Genomic DNA, 22,189 nt, shown 5'->3' with positions numbered 1-22,189 from the left:
AGGCTCAAGGGGCCGTATGGCCTACTCCTGTTCCTATTTCTTATGTTCTTATGTAATTTATTTAGCACCTCCTGTCTATCCATTTTAATCCTATCCAATGTCTCTACTCCCTCCTCTACTGCGACATTAATTAACTTTGGCCTCTTCTTTTGTGAAGACAGATGCAAAGTACTTATTCAGTATCTCAGTCATTCACACTGCCTCTGTAAGGTTTCCCTTTTTGTCCCATATTTTATATGTACATAAAATATTTTTGGGTTCCTTTTTGTTATTTGTTAATCATTTCTCATGCTCCCTTTGCCTTCCTTATATCCTTTTTCAACTTCCCAGTGCACTCTGCAGTCTGCCTGCTGAGAAGGGGTTCAGGGGAGAATTCCAGAGGTTAGGGTCTAGGCAGCTAAAGGCACATAGCAGCATAAGAAATAGGAGCAGGAGTAGGCCATTTGGCCCCTCAAGCCTGCCCTGCTATTTAATAAGATCATGGCTGATCAGCTCCACTTCCCCACCTGCTCCCCATAACCCTTTACTCCCTTATCACTCAAAAATCTGTCTATCTCCACCTTAAATATATTCAATGACCCAGTCTCCACAGCTCTCTGGGGCAGAGAATTCCACAAATTTACAACCTTCAGAGAAGAAATGCCTCCTCATCGCAGTTTTAAATAGGCGGCCCCTTATCCCTAGTTTTAGTTTCCCCTATGAGTGGAAATATCCTCTCTGCATCCACCTCGTCGAGCCCCTCATTATCTTATATGTTTCGATAAAATCACCTCTCATTCTTCTGAACTCCAACTGGTCAGGTGGGCAGAACAGTGGCAAATGGAAATTAACCCAGAGAAGTGAGGTAATGCATTTGGGCAGGACTAACGAAGAAAGGGAATACACATTAAATGGTACTACATTGAAAAGCGTAGAGGAACAAAGGGATGTGGAGTGCATGTCCACAGATCCCTGAAGGTAGCAGGCCAGGTGGATAAGGTGGATACAGAATGCTTGCTTTTATTAGCCGAGGCTTAGAATATAAGAGCAGCTGAGTTATGCTTGAACTGTATAAAACATTGGTTAGGCCACAGCATGCAGTTCTGGTCACCGCATTACAGGAAGGGCATGATTGCACTGGAGAGGGAAGAGAGGAGATTTACGAGGATGTTGCCAGGAGTGGAGAATCTTAGCTATGAGGACAGATTGGATAGGCTGGGTTTATTTTGCTTGGAACAGAGGAAGCTGAGGAGAGACCTCATTGAGGTATATAAAATTATGAGGGGGCCTAGATATAGTGGATAGAAAGAGCCTATTTCCCTTAGCAGAGGGGTCAACAACCAGGCGGCATAAATTTAAAGTAATTGGTAGGTTTAGAGGGGATTGGAGGGGAAATTTCTTCACGCAGAGGGTTGTGGAGGTCTGGGACTCACTGCCTGAAAAGGTGGTAGAGGCAGAAACCCTCACCACATTTAAAAAGTACTTGGATGTGCACCTGAAGTGCCGTAACCTTCAAGGTTATGGACCCAGAGCTGGAAAGTGGGATTGGGCTGGATAGCCTCTTAGGTTGGCCGGCGCGGACACGATGGGCCGAAATGGCCTCATTCTGTGCTATAAACTTCTATGATTCTATGAGTATAGACCCAAACTACTCAACCTATCTTCATAAGTCAACCCCCTCATCTCTGGAATCAACCTAGTGAACCTTCTCTGAACAGCCTCCAATGCAAGTATATCCTTCCTTAAATACAGAGACTAAAACTGTACGCAGTACTCTAGGTTAGCAGGATTTCTCTGCTTTTATACTCTATCCCCCTTGCAATAAAGGCCAACATTCCATTTGCCTTCCCGATTACTTGCTGTATCTGCATACTAACTTTTTGTGTTTCATGGACAAGGACCCCCAGATCCCTATGTACTGCAGCACTTTGCAATTTTTCTCCATTTAAAATTATAATTTGCTTTTCTATTTTTTCTGCCAAAGTGGATAACTTCACATTTTCCTACATTATACTCCATCTGCCAAATTTTTGCCCATTCACTTAGCAGATGTTTTGTGTCCTCCTCATAATTTGCATTCCAACCCATCTTTGTATCATCAGCTGCCAATAGTGGAGCAATGAAGATCGGCGATCTGCAGGAGTCCAGAATTGGAGGAGCACAGAGAAGTCGTAGGTCTGAAGGAGGTTACAGGCATAGGGAGCGGTGAGGCCATGGAGGGATTTGAAAACAAGGACAAGACCAAGAGCCAATATAGATCAGCAAGCACAGGGTGATGGGTGAACAGGACTTGGCGCGAGTTAGGATATGAACTCATGTTTACAGAAGATGCAAGGTGGGAGGCCGGCCAGGAGAGCATTGGAATAGTCGAATCTAGAAGAGAGAAAATAAATAGGCCCAACTTATCACAAACCAACAGTTCTACAGTTGCATTTTTTGTGGAACTTGCAGTTTGTTGTCAGATTAGCTGACTCTCCTTCTGGCTCATGAAATGCTTGAAGTTATAACAGTTGTACAGAATCGGCGATCAGTAGCAGGCTCTGCGTCGGTTCCCAGGCCAGCTATGTGATGCACAGGCCTGCTTGGTGCTTTGAACTAGATTGACCTGGATCAATGTTGGGTCATTATGGCACTGGGATGCTCTGCACTTTTGCATTTTCAATAGGCCCCAAACTGGTCTGCAGGATAGTAGCATCTAATGACAATATAAATTAGGAAGAGAAGCACCTCTCATTTTATGAATCAGATCTATGGAGAGTTCTGGTCATGCAGAATGACAGCACTGTACACCTGCCTGTGAAGTCATGGCTCAGATTGAAATTAGTTAGTTACTGTACTAGGAAAATAGCAATCAAATTTTAATTCTTCACTATTACAGAAATTCAACTTGAAAAGTAAAAGCCTCTTGAACACACATCAATATAGATTTGCAACCAACCATCAAAATTTTTGAGATGGAAGGAACAGGGAAAGATTTCCCCAAACAACAATGAATTGTAAGCACGTTACAAAAAGGTTAGCAAGCAGCATTGGAATTGAATCACCACATTACATGGAGCGATCTTCAGCAAACTGCTTGCATTACCAAAATGTTTTTGCTAAAGTAGTACACTTACTGTAAATCCTCTACTGGAACAATACTCTGTGGGTCTTCTTGGTGTTTTTTATTCTTTTTCTCATTCCAGTAATCATTCAGTTTCTGTCCTAGTGCTTGAGTTGTCAGTCTTTAATATAGGAAAAATATATATATATATAAATAAAAAAGGTGTATTCCAAGAAATGAAATATTTGCTTGAATTCAGTTTGGATGTAGACTTTGTTGGTATAACAAGATGCCATTGAAAAAAATGTTTCACTGCTAAATACAGGAAATGTTTTAGTCGCACCCTCAACATAGATCAAACTTGCAAAGTAAAAATAAAAACCACAATGTTATAGTATATGAATTTGTGCACGCAATTTCCCACAAACCCAGCCATGGGAAATAACAGAAGGAGGTACAAAGCCGACAGCAGATCATTGCAAGCTCGTCTTAGGGACAAGCTCAACTGTACCTAGGAATAATTCATGACTGCTATAAAAACGGCTTTCAAAAAAAAGAGGGGGGGGGGGGGGAGCTGCAAAATGAAGATCGGAATTCTCTTCCTTTCCTAAGCACCATCTGCGTTCATTGTAATCCTACTTTCAGCATCTCCAGTAATTAGCATAATTCTACAATTGTCTTTACAGGCGATGCAATACTACAGTACCGGTGCGAGTGCCCCATCAAGTACTTGGATATGCACTTGAACTGCCGTAACCTACAGGGCTACGGACCAAGAGCCGGGGAAAGTGGGATTAGGCTGGATAGCTCTTTTGCGGCCAGCACATATACGATGGGCTAAATGGCCTCCTTCTGTGCCATAAATTTCTCCGATAGAAACATAGAAAATAGGTGCAGGAGTAGGCCATTCAATATCATGGCTGATCATTCCCTCAGTACCCCATTCCTGCTTTCTCTCCATACCCCCTCTCCACACTCCGATTCTATGATCTAGCGGTCAACTGAGAATATCTGACTAATATAAAATACAAGTTTTGATTTAAGTTTTAAGAATTGCAGCACAAAGGGAAAAGGCCCAGTGCTGTTTCACCAAGACTTATAATTCTTCAGCATTTAACTTGTTTTTTTAAAGTTGTCCCACAAGGTTTTGAAAGATTTGTGCTTATTATGCTCTAGTTTGTAGAATGAGCAGAACAAATTGTTTTGTGACGCAAGGACACCTATTACAATGCATTCACACTCCACAAGCTTAGGATCTGTGTAAAGCCAAAACTGGTTTGCACAAATGTTAAACTTGGGCGTGTAAATCGGGTGCAAAGATCCGAACTGACTGTGCTGGGTTAGTTAGTGCTATGGGACGTCCCGCTTTACTACTATTCAAGCTGCATTTCCTCTCCCACATTCACACCACACATATTGTAATTGCAGGGTTAGCATGAAGTGTACTGTAAATGTGCCCTATATGTCACATTCCTGCCTTGATTGCAAACTTGCAGCTCGAGTATTATTTTAAAATTATATATGAGGGACAAATCGAAGTGGTTATGTTTGCAAGATTACTGGCACAGAAAATAGGTTAAGACTGGAGATATCTGGTCTGGTGCTATTTCCTGTGCGGTGTCAGCCTCCACACTAAAAATCAGTAATTAAAGCAGCTATAATTATACACATCTGCTGAACTTCAGGCCTCCGTGGTGCTCGTGGACAGCTTGGAATAATATTTTATGGCCATCAAAGTGATGGATGTTAGAGTGGAGATGAAATACTTTCCATTTTAGGCACCCAGTATCAATACCAAATAGCTCTCAGATATGTCACAGTGCCAAAAAAGCTCCCTTCACTCTGCTCTAACAATATGCCTCAGCTCCAATCTTAAGAGGACCTAGGAACTGGATTGAGACAAACCAAACTAATTACACATAGGACCTTCACAGCCAACAGATAGAGCAGGCAATTCCTTCAAGTCTGGACTGGATTTGAACCCATGTCTCAGAGGCAAGAGGCAGGTCCAAATTATTGGAGTCTGGACCATCCAGGAAGGCACATTAAAACAACTTTCTAATTAAAACCCCAAATGACTAAGAAACAGCAGAATGTGTTTGGTGGCAGAGATTACACTGGAGACCCAAATTACACACTGCTCCTTCAACAGCAGCTGGGGTATGAAACAAATATGTTTATGTTAGTCATAATCAGTTGCAATAAACTCCATGCATTTATTCAAAAAGGACAAGAATCTGTCAAAGTTCTGATCCAAGCACCAGTTACGTATGCATTTGTCAGAATAATTGTTTCCCTGTTCAAAACATACTAGAAATAATTAGCAAACTGGCCTTGAGTCAACAAAGCTTGTGTCAGTTCTCAATAAAAGTAAGTCCCGTTATCTATACAAGTTAAAACTCCAGTTACCAGAAGACCATCAAAAACCATTTTCAATGTTATACAAGTTAATTCAACACATCCACTCTAAAGAGTAAGAGGTGGAAAATGTTAAACCCCTTTCCTCCCATAAAAAATTATTAAAGTGCATAATGAAATTAAAGGCCCATGTATACTAGAGACATGTCTAGCATTTAAAATACTGTAAAGTATATTGTACTTAGGAAAAGGTAGCTTCCCCACAGCTTTATTTTACCTATACTCATTCGTATAATCAAAGTCCTGTTTGTTGTGTGTGGGCTTGAGAAAGTCGCATTCAATGACTCCTATGACACCCACTCCCATGTTGTTTGCCTGAAAGGAAATATTACAATGGATTCATATCATCATTGTAGGTTCAGATGTCAAATGTAAATTAATTTCAAACCACAATTGGTCTTATAATTTATAAATATACTTACTCTGAGCTGACAGCCAACTTTCTCGTAAGATTTAATCAGCCGGTTTTTATGGTACATCATTATCCCATAATGTTCTTTGTTTCTCCAATTAAAGCCAAAGGTTATTTTTACATTTCTGGTCTTCAAAGAGCATTAAGGAAATTACAGCACAGCCATAACTATAAATGGAAGTTAAAGAATGAACAGTTATATTGTGTGTTCTTTTTCAAACTCCAAGTAAAAATAAAGGCGTAATTTTTTTGTTTGAGTTACACCGGCTCCCTGGCGTAATGGATGGAATTTAACAGAACATTCTTTTGGGATCTGTCATGTCAGTTCCTCACATGCACTGCCTCTACGAGACTGAAGTGTTGGCAGAATATGTTACCCAAATGTGAACAGGTGTATTTAAATACCATTCCAATCACATAACTTTTGTCATTATGCCCTAGCAACATTGGAGGTGTGGAATGCATAAAATGTCGCTACGGGTGACGGAGGGAAAATTACAAAATTAAAGGGCTGCCTTAGCCCGTGCAAGGAGGATATCCTTCCTCAATTATGGAACAGAGCAGGACGCAAAGTTGGCTGGGGCCAGGATGCATCTTTGTGGCGGGGACAATTCGCACAACAAAGGCTTTCGACAGAAAGCGCATGGCTGCTGTACCACCTCTACCCCAAAATTAACATTAAGTTTTAAAGAAATCGCCATTTACTGTTGTCACAAGAATTTCAGTAAAGCATGAATGGTGGGCAGGTAAAATATTCACGTAAGGTTGACTTGAAGTGAACTTAAGTTATGTCTCGAGACAGAATCCCGTGCTGTAAAAGACCAAGATGAATTACTAATGGTTACAGATCAATCATTGATGCTGGCAGCAGTGGGAGCTATTTGAGGTGCTGAATTAAAAGCATAATTTAAAGACATACCGGAACAATTTTAAAGTGGTTTGAAACCACTATATAAATAACGTGCAAATTAGCTGCTGCGTATGCCTACAAAACAGTGACTATACCTCAAAAATAAATTAATTGTATGCGATGCGCTTTGGGATGTCCTTACGGAGTGAATGACACTATTCAAGTTATTAGATCCATAGCGCGGCCCTGAACAACGTGGACCATTTCCCATACCTCGGGAGCTTCTTATCAACAACAGACATGGACGACGAGGTTCAACACTGCCTCCAGTGCGCCAGTGCAGCCTTCGGCCACCTGAGGAAAAGAGTGTTTGAAGATCAGGCCCTCAAAACTGCCACCAAGCTCATGGTCTACAGGGCTGTAGTAATACCCGCCCTCTTGTATGGCTCAGAGACATGGACCATGTACAGTAGACACCTCAAGTCGCTGGAGAAATACCACCAACGATGTCTCCGCAAGGTCCCCTGGGAGGACAGATGCACCAACATTAGCGTCCTCGACCAGGCCAATATCCCCAGCATTGAAGCACTGACTACACTTGATCAGTTCCATTGGGCAGGCCACATTGTCCGCATACCAGACAAGAGACTCCCAAAGCAAGTGCTCTACTCGGAACACCTTCACGGCAAACGAGCCAAAGGTGGGCAGAGGAAACATTACAAGGAAACCCTCAAAGCCTCCCTGATAAAGTGCAACATCCCCACTGAAACCTGGAAGTCCCTGGCCCAAGACCGCCCAAAGTGGAGGAAGTGCATCCGGGAGGGCGCCAAGCGCCTAGAGTCTCAACGCCGAGAGCATGCAGAAATCAAGCACAGGCAGCGGAAAGAGCATGCGGCAAACCTGTCCCACCCACCCTTTCCCTCAACGACTATCTGTCCCACCTGTGACAGGAACTATGGTTCTCGTATTGGACTGTTCAGCCACCTAAGGACTCATTGGGAGTGGAAGCAAGACTTCCTCGATTCAGAGGGACTGCCTATGATGACGATGATTCCTCTAAAGCCCGATAACAAATACTGAATTATGAAAAATGTAGTCAATTCTTCAACTTCCTTTCTCTTATTTAGGTGCTGCCTCATTCATAATTCTCTCAACGAAGGGGATGGCTAGGTGTCCTGCATTCTCATCACTAATAATCCAGTTCTAAAATAAATCACTAGGAAATATGCCAAGATTGCAATGCGACTTGCCCTCTGATTTCTGTCCCTGAAAGGAAACATCAATCTTTCACTTAGCATAGTCTAGTTTTGGAGCTCAGTACGTGGCAGTGGACTTTCATCTTGCCACTTCATGCCATACAGCACAATGCAACACTGATGTACTGTTCAAAATTCTCATTCTGCTCAATATTTCAGTATGAGGTACACTTTTTTATAAATAGGCATATATTTTATAATACACAAAGTCCTCCTTTAAGAGAACTTTATTTAAATTAAAGATACTTCAAAAAAGGATACAATAAATGATGGTTTGTATATATCATGTTCAATGTGCGCAAGACTCTTAGAAATAAGCTGAGTTTTGACTTTCTTTCCCAGAAGAATGATTTGCATCCGTGGCTTCAGGTACAAAACACTACAATAAGCCTGAAAATAAAATGTAACAATGCATAAGCACCAATTGGACTACATCACAGAAGTATGCTTTAAATATTCTATGATCACCTCATCTATAGGGAAACAAATTCAGTAAATTTCAACTTTAAAATTTTCAGATTAAATAAATAAGGTTAATGGCACAAATGAAAAACTGTATATTAGGATGGAACAGAATATTACAAGAAAGCTTCCTCAAATGGAATTTAACACCAATATGCATTTAACAGTGATTAGTCTCCTCACAAAGCCAGATTTTTAAGTCTTTGAAATGCAGCATTTGTCAAATATATATTTTAAATTGCCATGGCATGAAAATTAGTACAATACAACCAGAAATAAAACAATTCAGCGGTGACATGGTTTCTTTAATCGGGCTCTCAAATTCCAGTTACAAATGGCCTAATCTTCCTTATTCAGCAAAATTATTAGCAATTTCTAAGCTTGCTAGGAAATTTTTATGTTAACTTACTCTTAATGAATAGTCACTTTCGGGCACAATTTGATCCATCCGTTCTTGCCTTTTGTATTTTTTCTTCCCGGAGCTGTCGTCTGAAATATCTCCAGGGATTCGGATATCGTATTTGTCAAATTCAAAGTCAAACTCTGGCTTTCCATCCTTGGTTCTTGAAATAAAGTAATACCATTAAACCCATGGCTATTTCAGTTCATGAACTTCCATTCCAGAAATTTAACCAAACTCTTTCAAATGTTTACAGCTATTATAACTGGTGTTCTTATTAGAACAAAGAAGGTTAAGAGGAGATCTGATCAGAGTTCAAATTATATTGGATTTTGACAAGATAAATGGAGAACCCCATTTCCATTAGTCAGTGAGTCAGTAACTAGAGGGCATCATTTTAAGCTCACCAAATAAATGGAGGGGGTTACAATTTTATTTATAACCAGAGATTGTTAGGACATGGAATCAGAAACAGAGGTGGAAGTAGGATCCATAATGGCTTTGAATAGGCAACTCGATCAATGTTTGAAAAAGAACAAGAAGGGCGTGGGACTGGGACTAGGTAGATAGCTCTTTCAGAGAGCCAGCACAGATGTGGTAAGCCAAATGGTCTCCTTTTGTGTTGTAACTTTTTATGGTGCCATAACTGTATCAGACAACAGAAAGTGAACTGTTCAAAATGCTTTTAAGTAAAAATGCATAGATTAGTGTGACCCACTGCATCTCATATCTAATCCTTCCATGACATTCATCTCTTTATAGCAAAATTGTTATATAGTTCAGGTACCAATTAACAAAGTTCAACTTACTCTCTTACATTCCAAATGATAATCCTGGTTCCTCGTTTTCCAGAAATAGCATCCAGTTCTGCCTGGAGCTCCTTTTCCGTGCTGAATAAAGAATGCTGTAAAATTGCTTTCAAACTTGACTGCATGCTCTCAGTTATAAGTTTTTGTAAGACTTATTAAGGAATATAACCATATATTCAATATACAACAATCAGTTTTTAAACTCGTGCCGGATAAGAGAGGTTCAACCTGTACCTTAAATACTGAATGTCTTTTAAATCAAGAACAAACTTAATTTACAAAAAGGATATTGTTATAATTGAACGAAATAATCGGTACAATTACATTTTCTGCTTTTACCGCTTCAAGGTAGGTCTGAGACAAGAAGCCGACACTACACGTTTCTCCATTTTTTGTGAAAACCATTGCGTCTCTTCCCAACCGCATAGATCCAGACTTGAAACCATTGCCATAAAGCCCAACAGGAGCGTGACCATTTAATGTAACTTTGTCACTGAATCCAAAGCTGGGAGGGAAGAGAAAGAAATTTACATTAAAATCAAAGGTTTCAAGCCAAAATAGTACAGCACTTTTCACATTTTAAACTATAGACTTCCACAATATCAAAATACAATTGCAAATACAAACAAGATTAAGTATTGCAAGTAGGAGTTTGAGAAATTAAAATTCTTAATTACAAAATTCATGGTAAATCTTAAATGACAAATGAAAAAGTAGAACACTGCAGTTATGCATGAATCTTTACAGGCGTTTTCACTGTTCAGTGTCACTAGAGAATGAAGGATGCCCTTTATATTGTGTATACATAAATATGATGACACAGCCTGTACACATTGAACTGATGACATTATTTTCTGAAAAGGAGCAGTTACATTGCTGGGTGATTTCTGCCTTTCTAAAGGGATTAAGAATCCACTCAAAACATTATTTCCACAACACCGGAAGCTAAGCATTCTGACTCAATTGCAGATACAAAATAATATGTTTAATGGTGTTAGATGAAGTAGGATGGGAGGTGCTCTTACAAGTTAAAGTACACTATAGGGACAGAGAGCTGGACACTGAACAAGTTTCAGCCTCCCAGCAATTTCCAGTATTTCTGTTAATTCCTAAAATTGTATAAATTGCAGTCCAGAAGGAGGTCATTAAGATTGGAGCCTATTTAGTGCTTTCTCTTCAGTGGAGCTATCCATCAGTCTCATAACTGTGCAATCAGAGCTACTACCAATGATTAAGCTGTTGCTTGCACCAACACATGATGAACACAAGTAAAGTTCAACCACAATAGCATACCAGTACATCAAACAATAGTCTACTCTTCATAATTCAAAGTTGCTCCGTTCAATTTGCTGGAAAAAAAACTTTCAATTATCAGGAGGAGTGTACCACTGTGGTATTCTTTCTGAATCTTTATAACCAAAGCAACAACTTACCTCAACATTTTGTGCAATTTGCCTTCATTCATCCCCTGGCCATTGTCAGCAAATGTCAAGCAAATTTGCTGTTTTATTACGGTCTTATCAATCCACATCTGCTTTGCATTTACATCTGGATCATATGCATTATCTAGAACCGTTAAAACAAAAAAAAGTTAAATAATGGAACAGAAACACATTAACTAAACTCACTTTAGATGTTATTCTTGCTGTGCAAAGGATGTGGTTTCTTGTGCAAGATGTAGAACAATATAAAGTGTAAAAGCAATGTTGGCAATTTTGCACTTGAAATCTAAAAAGGATCACTGTATTTTTAACAAATGATGTATGACAGTGAGAATTGGTCTGCTCCAACAAACCAGAGAATATATTCCACTAAACTACATAAAGCACAGGAGAGAACACTTTAATTTCGGTATTAGTGAATCCAGGGACATTAAACCAGCACTACGGAGTAAATGTACACCTTCAGTTTACGAGTTAGTTGTTGCTAATCTCTGCTGATGAAGAAGTCCACACTGTTATATCCTTCGGACTATCTACTTCTGTAGTTTCTTAAAATGGAGACCAAGAAATGAAAATTCTGGGCAAGTGTACTAGGCGGTTAACAACATTGCACTAATATGATTAACTAATTATTCAATTAATTGCTGTTGTGTTCAATCTGCATATAGCAAGATTCTACAAAGAACATAATTGGAGCAGGAGTAGGCCATTCAGTCCCTCGAGCCTACTCCGCCATTCAAGATCATGGCTGATCTTCTACCTCAATTCTGCTTTCCTGCACTATCCCCATATCTCTTGATTCCCACAGTATCCAAGGGCTAGAACCTCCACTTTTTTTGCATGTTCAATGCCCACTTTACCACTGAAATGACGTATAATGCCCATATAATCGCCCATTTTGGCACAAAATGGAAACTGACGGGCATTTTTCAAAAACTTATTGGCGAGTATTACTTTTCCCATGTGCTTAATGCTGGAAAAAAATTATTACTGCCCGCCCACTTCGATTGAGCGGAATCAGCAGAATGGGCGAGTTCAACGCCCATATCGCCCAGCGTTAAATCCATGCAGAAAGTAATGCCGAGATTCAATATTAACGCCCGCCCACTTATTTTTTGTCGTAAAAAGCATATTTACCAAAACTAGCGGCCATGAGGTTGCCCTCACCACCTCGCACACATTTTGCCCACAGTATCACCCAGAAAAAGTGGAACTAACTGGAACGAATCACAGTGTTATGGACGCCATGTTCTAGATCACATCTCGCGTCCTTTAAAAAGGCTGCTGTGCTTCAACCTCGGCGGAGTTCGGATGCACTCTGCAGGTCGTTGGGGTTGATGTGAACATCTGTAAAAACATCTTGACTATATTGTGACCAATTGGAATTGAAGGTGTGTCTTCATCGGGGCATTCCTTGTTTGGGACCAGTCAGTGGAAAACAGAGAGCTACTGTAATGGGGCCTGTCTTTTCTCACCCTCTCTTGCTGACCAATTACATGCAGCAGATTCGACATCGCCGAAGGAACGCTCCACTGCATTATGTGCCCAATGTAAGACGTGACAGACAGATGAGGAGGACCAGATGTTACACTCCACGCAAGTACAAGGAGAAGCATTCTTACCTCGACTTGCCCGACACCATCTGCCTTCGGAGACTGCGCTTCCACAAAGGAGGTTATCACTAAGGTATGCCAGCTGATAAGGGCAGATTTGCAGCCTGCCAGCGCCATCAGTACTGCACTGTCCGGCAAGGTCAAAGTCACCATGGCACTGTCGTTCTATGCCTCGGGTTCTTTTCAGGCCACAGCTGGAGACATTTGCGGACTTTCTCAGCATGCCACACATCGCTGCATTAGACAGGTCACTGAAGCCCTGTATGCACGCAGGAGGGACTTGATCAGCTTCCCTATGATTAGGGAGGCACAGAGAGAAAGGGCTCTAGGATTCTCCAGAATTGCAAACTTCCAAGGTCCAGGGAGCAATAGATTGTACGCACATCACGATGCGGGCACCTTTTCAGGATGCTGATGTTTTCAGGAACCACAAGGGATTTCACTCCCTGAATGTCCAACTGGTTGTCAACCACCAGCAAATTATACTGGCAGTGAATGCTCAATTTCAGGGCAGCATCCATGATGCGCACATCCTGCATGAGCGCACTGTATCTGACTTGTTTAACAATGAGCTACAAGGTCAATGCTGGATGCTTGGTGATAAAGGATATGGCCTCGCCACATGGCTGACGACCCTCTGCGTGACACCCACACCTAAGCCGAGAGGCAATACAACAAAAGCCACAGAGCAACTCGCAATATTGTGGAGAAAACCACTAGAGTGCTGAAGCGATGCTTTAGATGCCTGGACCACTCAGGAGGCGAGCTCCAATACCACCCTGAGCAGGTAGCTAAATTGCTCCATGCTGCACAACTTGGCTATCAGGAGGGGACAAGAATTGCTTGATGAGTGTGACAGTCCACCTCACCAGAGGAAGAGGAGGAGACGGACGTTGACATCGGCCCAGACAACCAGGCCGACGCTGAAGCCATGCCCCCACCCCCCTGTAGACTGCATGAAAGGGCCCATGGTGCCATGGAAGAGCCTTACATCAGGAGCTCATCAATGATCGCTTTGCCTGAAAGAACGTTGGTGTTATTTACAAGGCTGACACACTGCTGGGTGTGCAGGTCATACATCAATGGCGGGCATTACCTTGGTGACAGTTAAAGTTTAAGTTGATTGAAGTTAAGTGTCATTATACCCTTTGATGTTAAGGAATCACTAGCGTGTAATGGTGCAGCTATCTGAGCCAATGTGCTACAAGATTGTGTTAAATAAAAAATATTTAAATTGAACATTAGTCTGAAATCATCAGTAGTTCTGTACAAACCAACCCTTCCCCTGCCCGACTCCAAGCACCTGGCCGAGGAGGTCGTCAGGCAATGCTTCATTTGGGGGGGGGTTTACGGCCGAAGCGCTGCTTGGACGGATATGGGAGAGGATGGTCCCAAGGTGGGAACGTGCTCAGAGCCAGAAACAAGATGTTGCTGCTGGCTCTCGTGTGGTTGGCAATGAGGTGCAGCACCTTGGGGTACAGTGCAGCACTCCGGGACCACTGGGAGCCCTCTGCCACCAGTGTTCCTGGCTACCAGCTCCAGGGCCTCCTCCATCCCTTCCATGTTATATCTTATTTGTTGGACAAGGACTCACTGCCAACTATGTTCTTGGTGCTTAGTAGGCTTTTTGCTACTGGTGAATTTCCTTCATGCCTCCCACAACAGCCAGACAAGCACACACCACAGCCACACACTCTTTCAGTGCCTCTGAGCTCAGTCTCTCTCTCGGTCTGCTCTTCTGCGCATGTCATGATGACCCTTGACCTCCTGAATCACAGGAAGCGAGCGTTGCCATGCCTGGCCTGCGAGAATCATCGGAGCAGGCCGGGGAGCGGAAGGAGCAGTGTGGCGGCATACCACTCCAGGGAGCAGCACATGTTGGAACAGGAGAGCAACGGCAGTGATGAGTGATGTCACCAATATCGAGGTCAGTGATTGGAGCATGGGCAGGTATTGCAGGAGCGGCGAGGCCAGGGTGAAGGAGCAGCGAGAGATTGCAGAGGGACGTGATTGGGGCCCTGGAGAGGCGAGGGCCCAGGGGCAGCACACACTACATGTGTGCACACTAGGTCCGTGCAGCAGAGCAGGTCTCCAGTCGTCTTGGTTAATCCTTGCTACTGGACCAAGACCTAGCTCTGTCAAGCCCGTGTGTTGGCTGGTGTGCAACGGTCACCACTCGTTTTTTTTAAAATCCAAGCACAGGCATCTTCCACCGATTTAGTTCGGACCTGGAATTTTAGGTCCACCACTGAAACACCTGTGAACTTTTTGATGTGGAAGCAAGTCATCCTCGATTCAAGGGACTGCCTACGATAATGATGCTAAGGACGGCCACACTTTATGGCAGAAGGTCAAAAAAATTTAACGCTACCGTCCATTTGATATCGCCCACGGCAACGCCCATTTTCAAAAATGGAAACTAGGTGTTTTGAGAATGGACGAGAAGCCAGCGATCTGAAAACCCTAAAACACCCACACCGGAAATAACGCCCATTTTTGGGCGATAAGCACAAAAGTGGAGGTTCTAGCCCCAAGAATCTATCGATCTCCATCTTGAATATACTCAACGACTGAGCCTCCACAGCTCTCTGGGTAGAGAGTTCCAAGAGAGTTCTCTGGGTAGAGATTTCCAAGTGAAGAAATTTCTCATCTTAGTCCTAAATGACTGACCCCTTATTCTGAGACTGTGACCCCTGCTTCTAGACTCCCCAGCCAGGGGAAACATCCTCCCTGCATCTACCCTGTCAAGCCCTGTAGGAATGTTGTATGTTTCACTGAGCTCACCTCTCAGTCTTCTAAACTCTAGGGAATATAAGCCTAGTCTACACAATCCCCCATCCCAGGAATCAGTCTGGTGAATCTTCGCTGTACTGCCTCTGTGGCAAATTTTATCCTTCCTTAAGTAAGTAGACCAAAGCTGTACACAATACCCCAGGTGCAGTCTCACCAGGGCCCTACCTAATTGCAGTAAGACATCTTTAATCATACTCAAATCTTGTAATAAAGGCCAACATACCATTTGCTTTCTTAATTGCTTGCTGTACCTGCATGTTAACTTTCAGTGATTTGTGTACAAGGACACCCAGGTGCCTCTGAACACCAACATTTCCCAATCTCTCACCATTTAAAAAATACTCCGCTTTTCTATTTTTCCCACCAAAGTGAATAACTTCACATTTCTCTACATTATATTCCATTTGCCATGTTCTTGCCCACACACTTAGCCTGTCTATATCCCCTCAAAGTCTCTTTGCATCCTGCTCACAACTTACATTCCCACCTAGCTTTGTATCATCAGCAAACTTGGATTATATTACATTTAGTTCCCTCATCCAAATCATTGATATAGAATGTGAATAGCTGGGGCCCAAGCACTGATCCTTGTGGTACCTCACGAGTTACAGCCTGCCAACCCGAAAATGACCCGTTTATTCCTACTCACTTTCTGTCCATTAACAAACCTTCGATCCATGCTAGTATATTACCCCCAATCCTATGAGCCCTAATTTTGTTTTAATAACCTCTTGTGTGGCACCTTATCGCCTACCTTCGGAAAATTCAAATACAACACATCCACTGGTTTTCCCCATATCTAAAAACAGATCTGTCAAACATGGATTTCCCTTTCATAAATCCATCCCAACCCTGCCCAATCCTATTTTTTTTTTTTTTTAAGTGCCTGTTACCACATCCTTAATAATAGATTTGAGCATTTTCCATACTACTGTTGACAGGCTAACTGGTCTGTAGTTCCCAGTTTTCTCTCTCCCTCCTTTCTTAAATAGGGGAGTTACATTTACTACCAATCTGCAGGAACCATTCTAGAATCTATGGAATTTTGGAAGATGACAACCAATGAATCCACTATATAGCCACGTCTTTCAAAACCCTATCATATTATGGTCACTCTTCCCTAAAAGGCCTCTTTACTACAAGGTTATTAATTAACCTTTTCTCATTGCAATTAGATCAAAAATAGCCTGTTCCTGGTTGGTTCCTCAACATATTTATCTAGAAAACTATTTTGTATACAATGAATTCATCTGCCACACTAATACTGTAAATTTGGTTTTCCTAGTCGATATGTAGATTAAGATCCCCCAAGATTACCCTTGTTACATGCATCTCTAATTTCCCGATTTGTACCATGCTGTACATTTCCACTACTGTCTGGAGGCCTATAAATAGCTCCCATCAATGTTTTCTGCCCCTTACTGTTTCTTAGCTCCACCCAAACTGATTCTATTTGATTTTCCAAGCTAAGATCCATGCTCTCTACTGTCTTTATTGCATTCTTTATTAGAGCTACCCCTCCTCCTTTTCTATTTTGCCTATCTCTTCTAAAAGTCAAGTATCCTAGAATATTTAGTTCCCAACCTTGGTCACTTTGCAACTACATCTCCGTAATGGCCATTAGATCAAACCTATTAATTTCTATATGTGCTATTAATTCATCTATTTTATTGCAAATGCTTCACGCATTCAGAAATAGTGTCTTTAGCTTTGACTTTTTTCTATTTTTCCCTGATATCACCTTAGTCACTCGTTACACTGTCCCTTCCTGACCCACTCGGCTTATTTTTACCCAAAATTCTGCTCTACTCTAGAGCCTTGGCATTTCTCTTGCTGCTTTTAAATTTACTCTTTCCAGAATCCTGTGTTAGATTAAAGCCCTGTCTATTTCGCCAGGACACTGGTTCCAGCCTAATTGGAGCCTGTCCCAATAGAACAGCTCCCTCTTTCCCCAGTATTAATGCCAGTGCCCCATGAAGCAAAACCCATCTCCCACACTACTGAGCCATGCTTTTAACTTTCTAATCTGCTTATCCCTTTGTCAATTGGCACGCGGCTCAGGTAACAATCCAGAGATTACCTTTGAGGTACTGCTTTTTTAATTTGGATCCCAACTCCTCAAACTCTCTTAGCAGAACCTCATTCCTAGTTCTACCTATGTCATTGGTTCCAACGTGGACCACGACAACTGGATCCTCCCCATTCCACTCCAAGTTCTTCTCCAGCAGCGAGATGATGTCTTTAACCCTGGCAACACAACCGTGTTCAATTTAATTAAATTTGTAGTGAAGTAATTTAGTTTACAGTTTAGTTCCTTGACTACTTAATTGATCTAGATCAAGTTATGAGTAATTAAATTATCTACCTGTAACACTAAACACTACAAGCAGTGCAGGCAAAAAGCAGCAACTCCTTCCCCTTAGTCTCTGAATTCCCACCCTTTCCAAATGAAACACTCTGCTTAAGTGCAGACCATGTTTGGCTGACATGTTTGTCTACAATACAACAGTGTCGACACTAGAAAAGTAATTCATTGACTGCACGTACTTTGGGACATCCCAAGCTAATGAAAGACCCTATATAAATGCAAGTGTATTCTTTCTTTATAAAGCCATAAGTAACAGCTCTAAAGATGGTCAGATGACAAACAAGGCAGGTTGAACGAAGTAGTGTACCAGCGCTTCATCAGCTAACAATTTTAACTGGTGTGATTTTGCTACAGTGAAACTTTCTGAAAATAGTTCCTTATACAGGCACTGGAAGCTGATTAGACTGGTAGGACACTTCAAACTAAATACTAAAACAAGAACTTCACTGTTCAATGAGGTTACAACTTTGAGAGTCAACGACAAAGTTGTATTAAAAGATCAACAATTTAATAACAGAAATCCCCAAATGAAGAACACGAACAGAAATATTAGAACCCAACTGAAAATCTTGTGTGGAAGGATACTCTATCCCATGCCACTACTTGCAAAACCATTCCTATTGTGAACAGTAGTTTAATACCCAGTTTCTCACACTACCTTCACTTTAGTGAGACCAAAGGCGCAGAGATAAAAAAGGATAATATTTTAATCTTTCACAAAAAAAAGATAGAATTAGATTAAGTTGGAAGGTACTGTCAATGTCTTCAACATACCACCAGCCATCTCCAACCCAAAAAACAGAAAACCTGAAAAAAAGCATTGCAAGTAAAAAAAAAATAGGGACGGGGGTACCAAAAAAGACAAAGGGAGAGAGAACTAGAAGAGACGAGACACAATCAAAAGAGGAGAAGACACAAGAAGCTGCATTTGAGACAAGTCAGATAGAGAACCTATCCTCTGATTTATGATGAACACCAAGGGAAATCTACTTTCTTTATATACTCCATAAATTTAGATTGATTATGCCGAGAAATAAAATACATTAGGAAACAAAATAAAACCCAATGGTGACTAACTGGTACACAAGGGGTTCATTAGGGCACCCACAAGAGTAGAGAATCTCTAGGCATGTGAAAAGTTAGTAGCAGTTGGTTGTGATAATGTAGTACAGGTTCGACCTCCAAAATCTGGAGTTCCGGAATCCAGAATGTTCCGGAATCCGGAAAATGTTTCGATATCTGGACTCCCTCCGCCTCGGCGAACCGACTTCGCCCACACCTCGGCTGCCCAATCCCACCTACTTGAGGCCAGACAAGGAACTCCTCCACGACGGCGGGGCCCCGTCCGAACAGGTCCTCGGCGGCAAGGCCCCACACGAACACCTCGGCGGCGGCAAGGCTCCACCCGGCGACCCAAACAGCTCAGACGAGCAACCCCCTCCCCCCCCTTGACATTCCGAAATCCGGAAATACCCAAACCTGTGCTTGGGTGTTTCCGGATTCTTGATATCAGAAAGACGTTCCAAAATCCGGCAAAACGCAAAATCGGGAACGGCTTCGGTCCCGAGGGATCCAGATTCGGGATGCTGCATCGTAACATGAATCCTCAACTTTTGTCTGTTAACATGGCAGTGCAACCTCTTAATCACAGTAAATTTGAAAAAAAGGACACATTTGCTAGCGTATGTCGAATCAAAGAATGATACACCACAGAAGTAGGCCATTCGGCCCACCGTGCCCATGTCAGCTCTTTGGTAGAGCTATCCAATTAACCCAATTCCCCATCTCTTTTCCCATAGCCCTGTAATTTTTTCCCTTCAAGTATTTATCCAAATCTCTTTTGAATTTAATTAAATCTGCTTCCACACCCTTGCAGGCAGCGCATTCCAGATCACATCACTCACTGTGTAAAATTGTTTCTCTATGCTGCCAATCAATTTAAAATCAGTGTCCTCTGGTTACCAACCCTTCTGCCATTGGAATCAGTTTCGCCTTAATTACTCTATCAGAATCTTTCATGAGTTTAAACACCTCTATCAAATCTCCTTTTAACCTTCTCTGCACCAAGGAGAACAACCCCAGCTTCTCCAGTCTCGGCACATAACTGAAGTCGCTCATCCCCAGTACCATTCTGCTAAATCCCTTATGTACCCTCTCCAAGGCCTTGACATTATTCCTAAAGTGTGGTGCCCAGAATTAAACACAGCAGTGAAATGTGAGGCCTAACCAATGTTTTATAACAGTTTAGCATAACTTCCTTGCTTTTGTACTCTACTAATAAAGCCAAGGACCTCATGCTTTTTAAAAAAAAAAGAGCTGTCTAAACTTGTTCTGCCACCTTCAAAGATTTGTGTATATACATGCCCTGGTCTCGGTTTCTGCACCCCCTTTAAAACTGTACTATTTGCCTCTCTTCATTCTTCCTACACAAATGTATCATTTCATACTTTCCTGTGTTTAATTTTATTTGCCATGTGTCTGCCCATTTCCCCAGTCTATGTCCTCCTGAAGTCTGCTCCTGTCCTCACTGTTTACTACACTTCCAAATTACGTATCATCTGCAAATGATATTGTGCCCTGTATACCCAAGTCCAGGTCATTAATATACATCAAAAAGAGCAGTGGTCCTAATACTGACCCCTGGGAACACCACTGTAGACTTATCTCCAATCTGGAAAAACAACCATTCAAAACTCGCTGCTTTCTGTCCCTCAGCCAATTTTGTATCCATGCTGCCACTGTCCTTTTAATCGCATGGGCTTTAATTTTGCTAACAAGTCTATTATGTGGCACTTTGTCAAACTCCTTTCAAAAGTCCACATACACAGCATCAACCACACTACCCTCATCAACCGTCTCAGTCGCTTCAAAGAACTCTATCAGTTGGTCAAACATGATTTGTCTTTTAACAAATCCATGCTATGAATGTGATGGGGAAACATTTTGAACAAAAAACTATCTCTTCACTTGGATGTGAAAAAGGTAGCAGGATACAAGCAACTTTTTACTGACTTGGCACAGCAGTGGCATCCAGTGTGGGAACTCAAGATATAGCGAGCACGAGAAGGTGGAAAGCAGGAGCAGATGTTTAATTCCATGATTAGGTTCCTTTCAAACTAAACTGAAAACAATGAAGTTAACAAAGCACACTTAGAACAAACGATTAAAATTCATGGGGAAAAGAAAAGTACTCATGAGATGAGCTGAGTGAGACAGAGAAATGCAAGATTCAGCAATACTGAGGACAGGCATAGAATGGAGACTTTAGTTCCCATGCTTGTGTCTCAAAACCACTCGTAACATCTGCGGAGTCACTAAGTGACAGTTGTAGACAAAACTGTGCAAGTGTGTTTCAAGAAAGGTAACAAAACCCTTTTGGGTGAACTCCGTGTTGGGAACAACCTCAAATGGTGTTGCTCCTAGTGTCCGATGAGTCTCCTGCTGGTGAGTGTATAGACATAGCGCTTGCTTACATTACATGTGAGAATGGTCCATAAAATCTCTGTCAAGTTGATGTGATTCTTCAATCTTGAGCCTTTATTCATGGAGCATGGATCACTCAGACAAAGGAATACATATTATTAGGCATATATTTGTATGTAGCATGCCCATTCTCCTTGTGTCACAGTTGTGTGTGTCAGGCTTCTCTTCTATTTATTACATCGCAATGCGATTCAGTGCTGGTATGGTCCTCCTAGCATAGCGTAGCATCCAAGCCAGGTGGCACCAAGCTATTGTTTGTTTGGCTGGAGTCGATTGTGTGATCAAATCTAGCAGTGATCTTTCCAACCACAACTCAAATCTTCTGGAGGAGCTCTGCCAGTTATTCATTACTCATTTCAAATCTTCAATATTGCTGCAGTTACAATTTTTTTTTATTTGTTCCTGGAATGAAGGCGTCATTGGCAAGGCCAGTATTTATTATCCATCCTTTATTGCCCTCGAGAAGGTGGTGGTGAGCCGCATTCTTGCACTGTTGCAGTCCTTGTGGTGAAAGTACTCCTCCCTAACGGCAATGTGGGGAGTTTCAGGATTTGGACCCAGCAATTATGAAAGAACGACGATATAGTTCAAAGTCAGGATGGTGTGTGACTTCATAGAAAGTTACAGTGCAGAAGGAGGCAATTTCGGCCCATCGTGTCCACGCCGGCTGATAAAGAGCTATCCAGTCGAAACTCACTTTCCAGCTCACGATCCGCAGCCTTGTAGGTTGCAGCAGTTAAAGTGCATATCCAAGCACTTTTTAAATATGGTGAGGGTTTCTGCCTCTACCGCCCTTTCAGGCAGTGAGTTCCAGACCCTCACCACCCTCTGGGTGAAATAATTTCCTCTTCAATCCCCTCT

General features: G+C 41.9%; 1 protein-coding gene across 2 annotated transcripts in view; it reads right to left on the bottom strand.

The window, feature by feature from the left end:
- Window positions 1–22,189, bottom strand: part of LOC139276202 (MORC family CW-type zinc finger protein 3-like) — an 88,754-nt gene that overhangs the window by 50,423 nt on the left and 16,142 nt on the right. For both annotated transcript variants that reach the window (XR_011595869.1, XM_070893827.1), the window contains exons 3-10: window positions 11,063–11,195; window positions 9,920–10,134; window positions 9,630–9,774; window positions 8,830–8,983; window positions 8,220–8,348; window positions 5,863–5,982; window positions 5,658–5,755; window positions 3,096–3,203 (exon numbers count right to left, since the gene is read on the bottom strand). Coding sequence is in view for 1 of the 2 variants with exons in the window: in XM_070893827.1 (XP_070749928.1) it covers window positions 3,096–3,203; window positions 5,658–5,755; window positions 5,863–5,982; window positions 8,220–8,348; window positions 8,830–8,983; window positions 9,630–9,774; window positions 9,920–10,134; window positions 11,063–11,195 (1,102 nt within the window). In the remaining variant the exon portion in view is untranslated. The remainder of the gene's footprint in view (window positions 1–3,095; window positions 3,204–5,657; window positions 5,756–5,862; window positions 5,983–8,219; window positions 8,349–8,829; window positions 8,984–9,629; window positions 9,775–9,919; window positions 10,135–11,062; window positions 11,196–22,189) is intronic.

This window comes from Pristiophorus japonicus, chromosome 11 (genome assembly GCF_044704955.1).
Source record: "Pristiophorus japonicus isolate sPriJap1 chromosome 11, sPriJap1.hap1, whole genome shotgun sequence".
In the NCBI taxonomy this organism is placed as follows: domain Eukaryota; kingdom Metazoa; phylum Chordata; class Chondrichthyes; family Pristiophoridae; genus Pristiophorus; species Pristiophorus japonicus.
The sequence above is the reverse complement of the archived record's forward strand: the minus strand, read 5'-3'. Positions and strand labels throughout refer to the sequence as shown.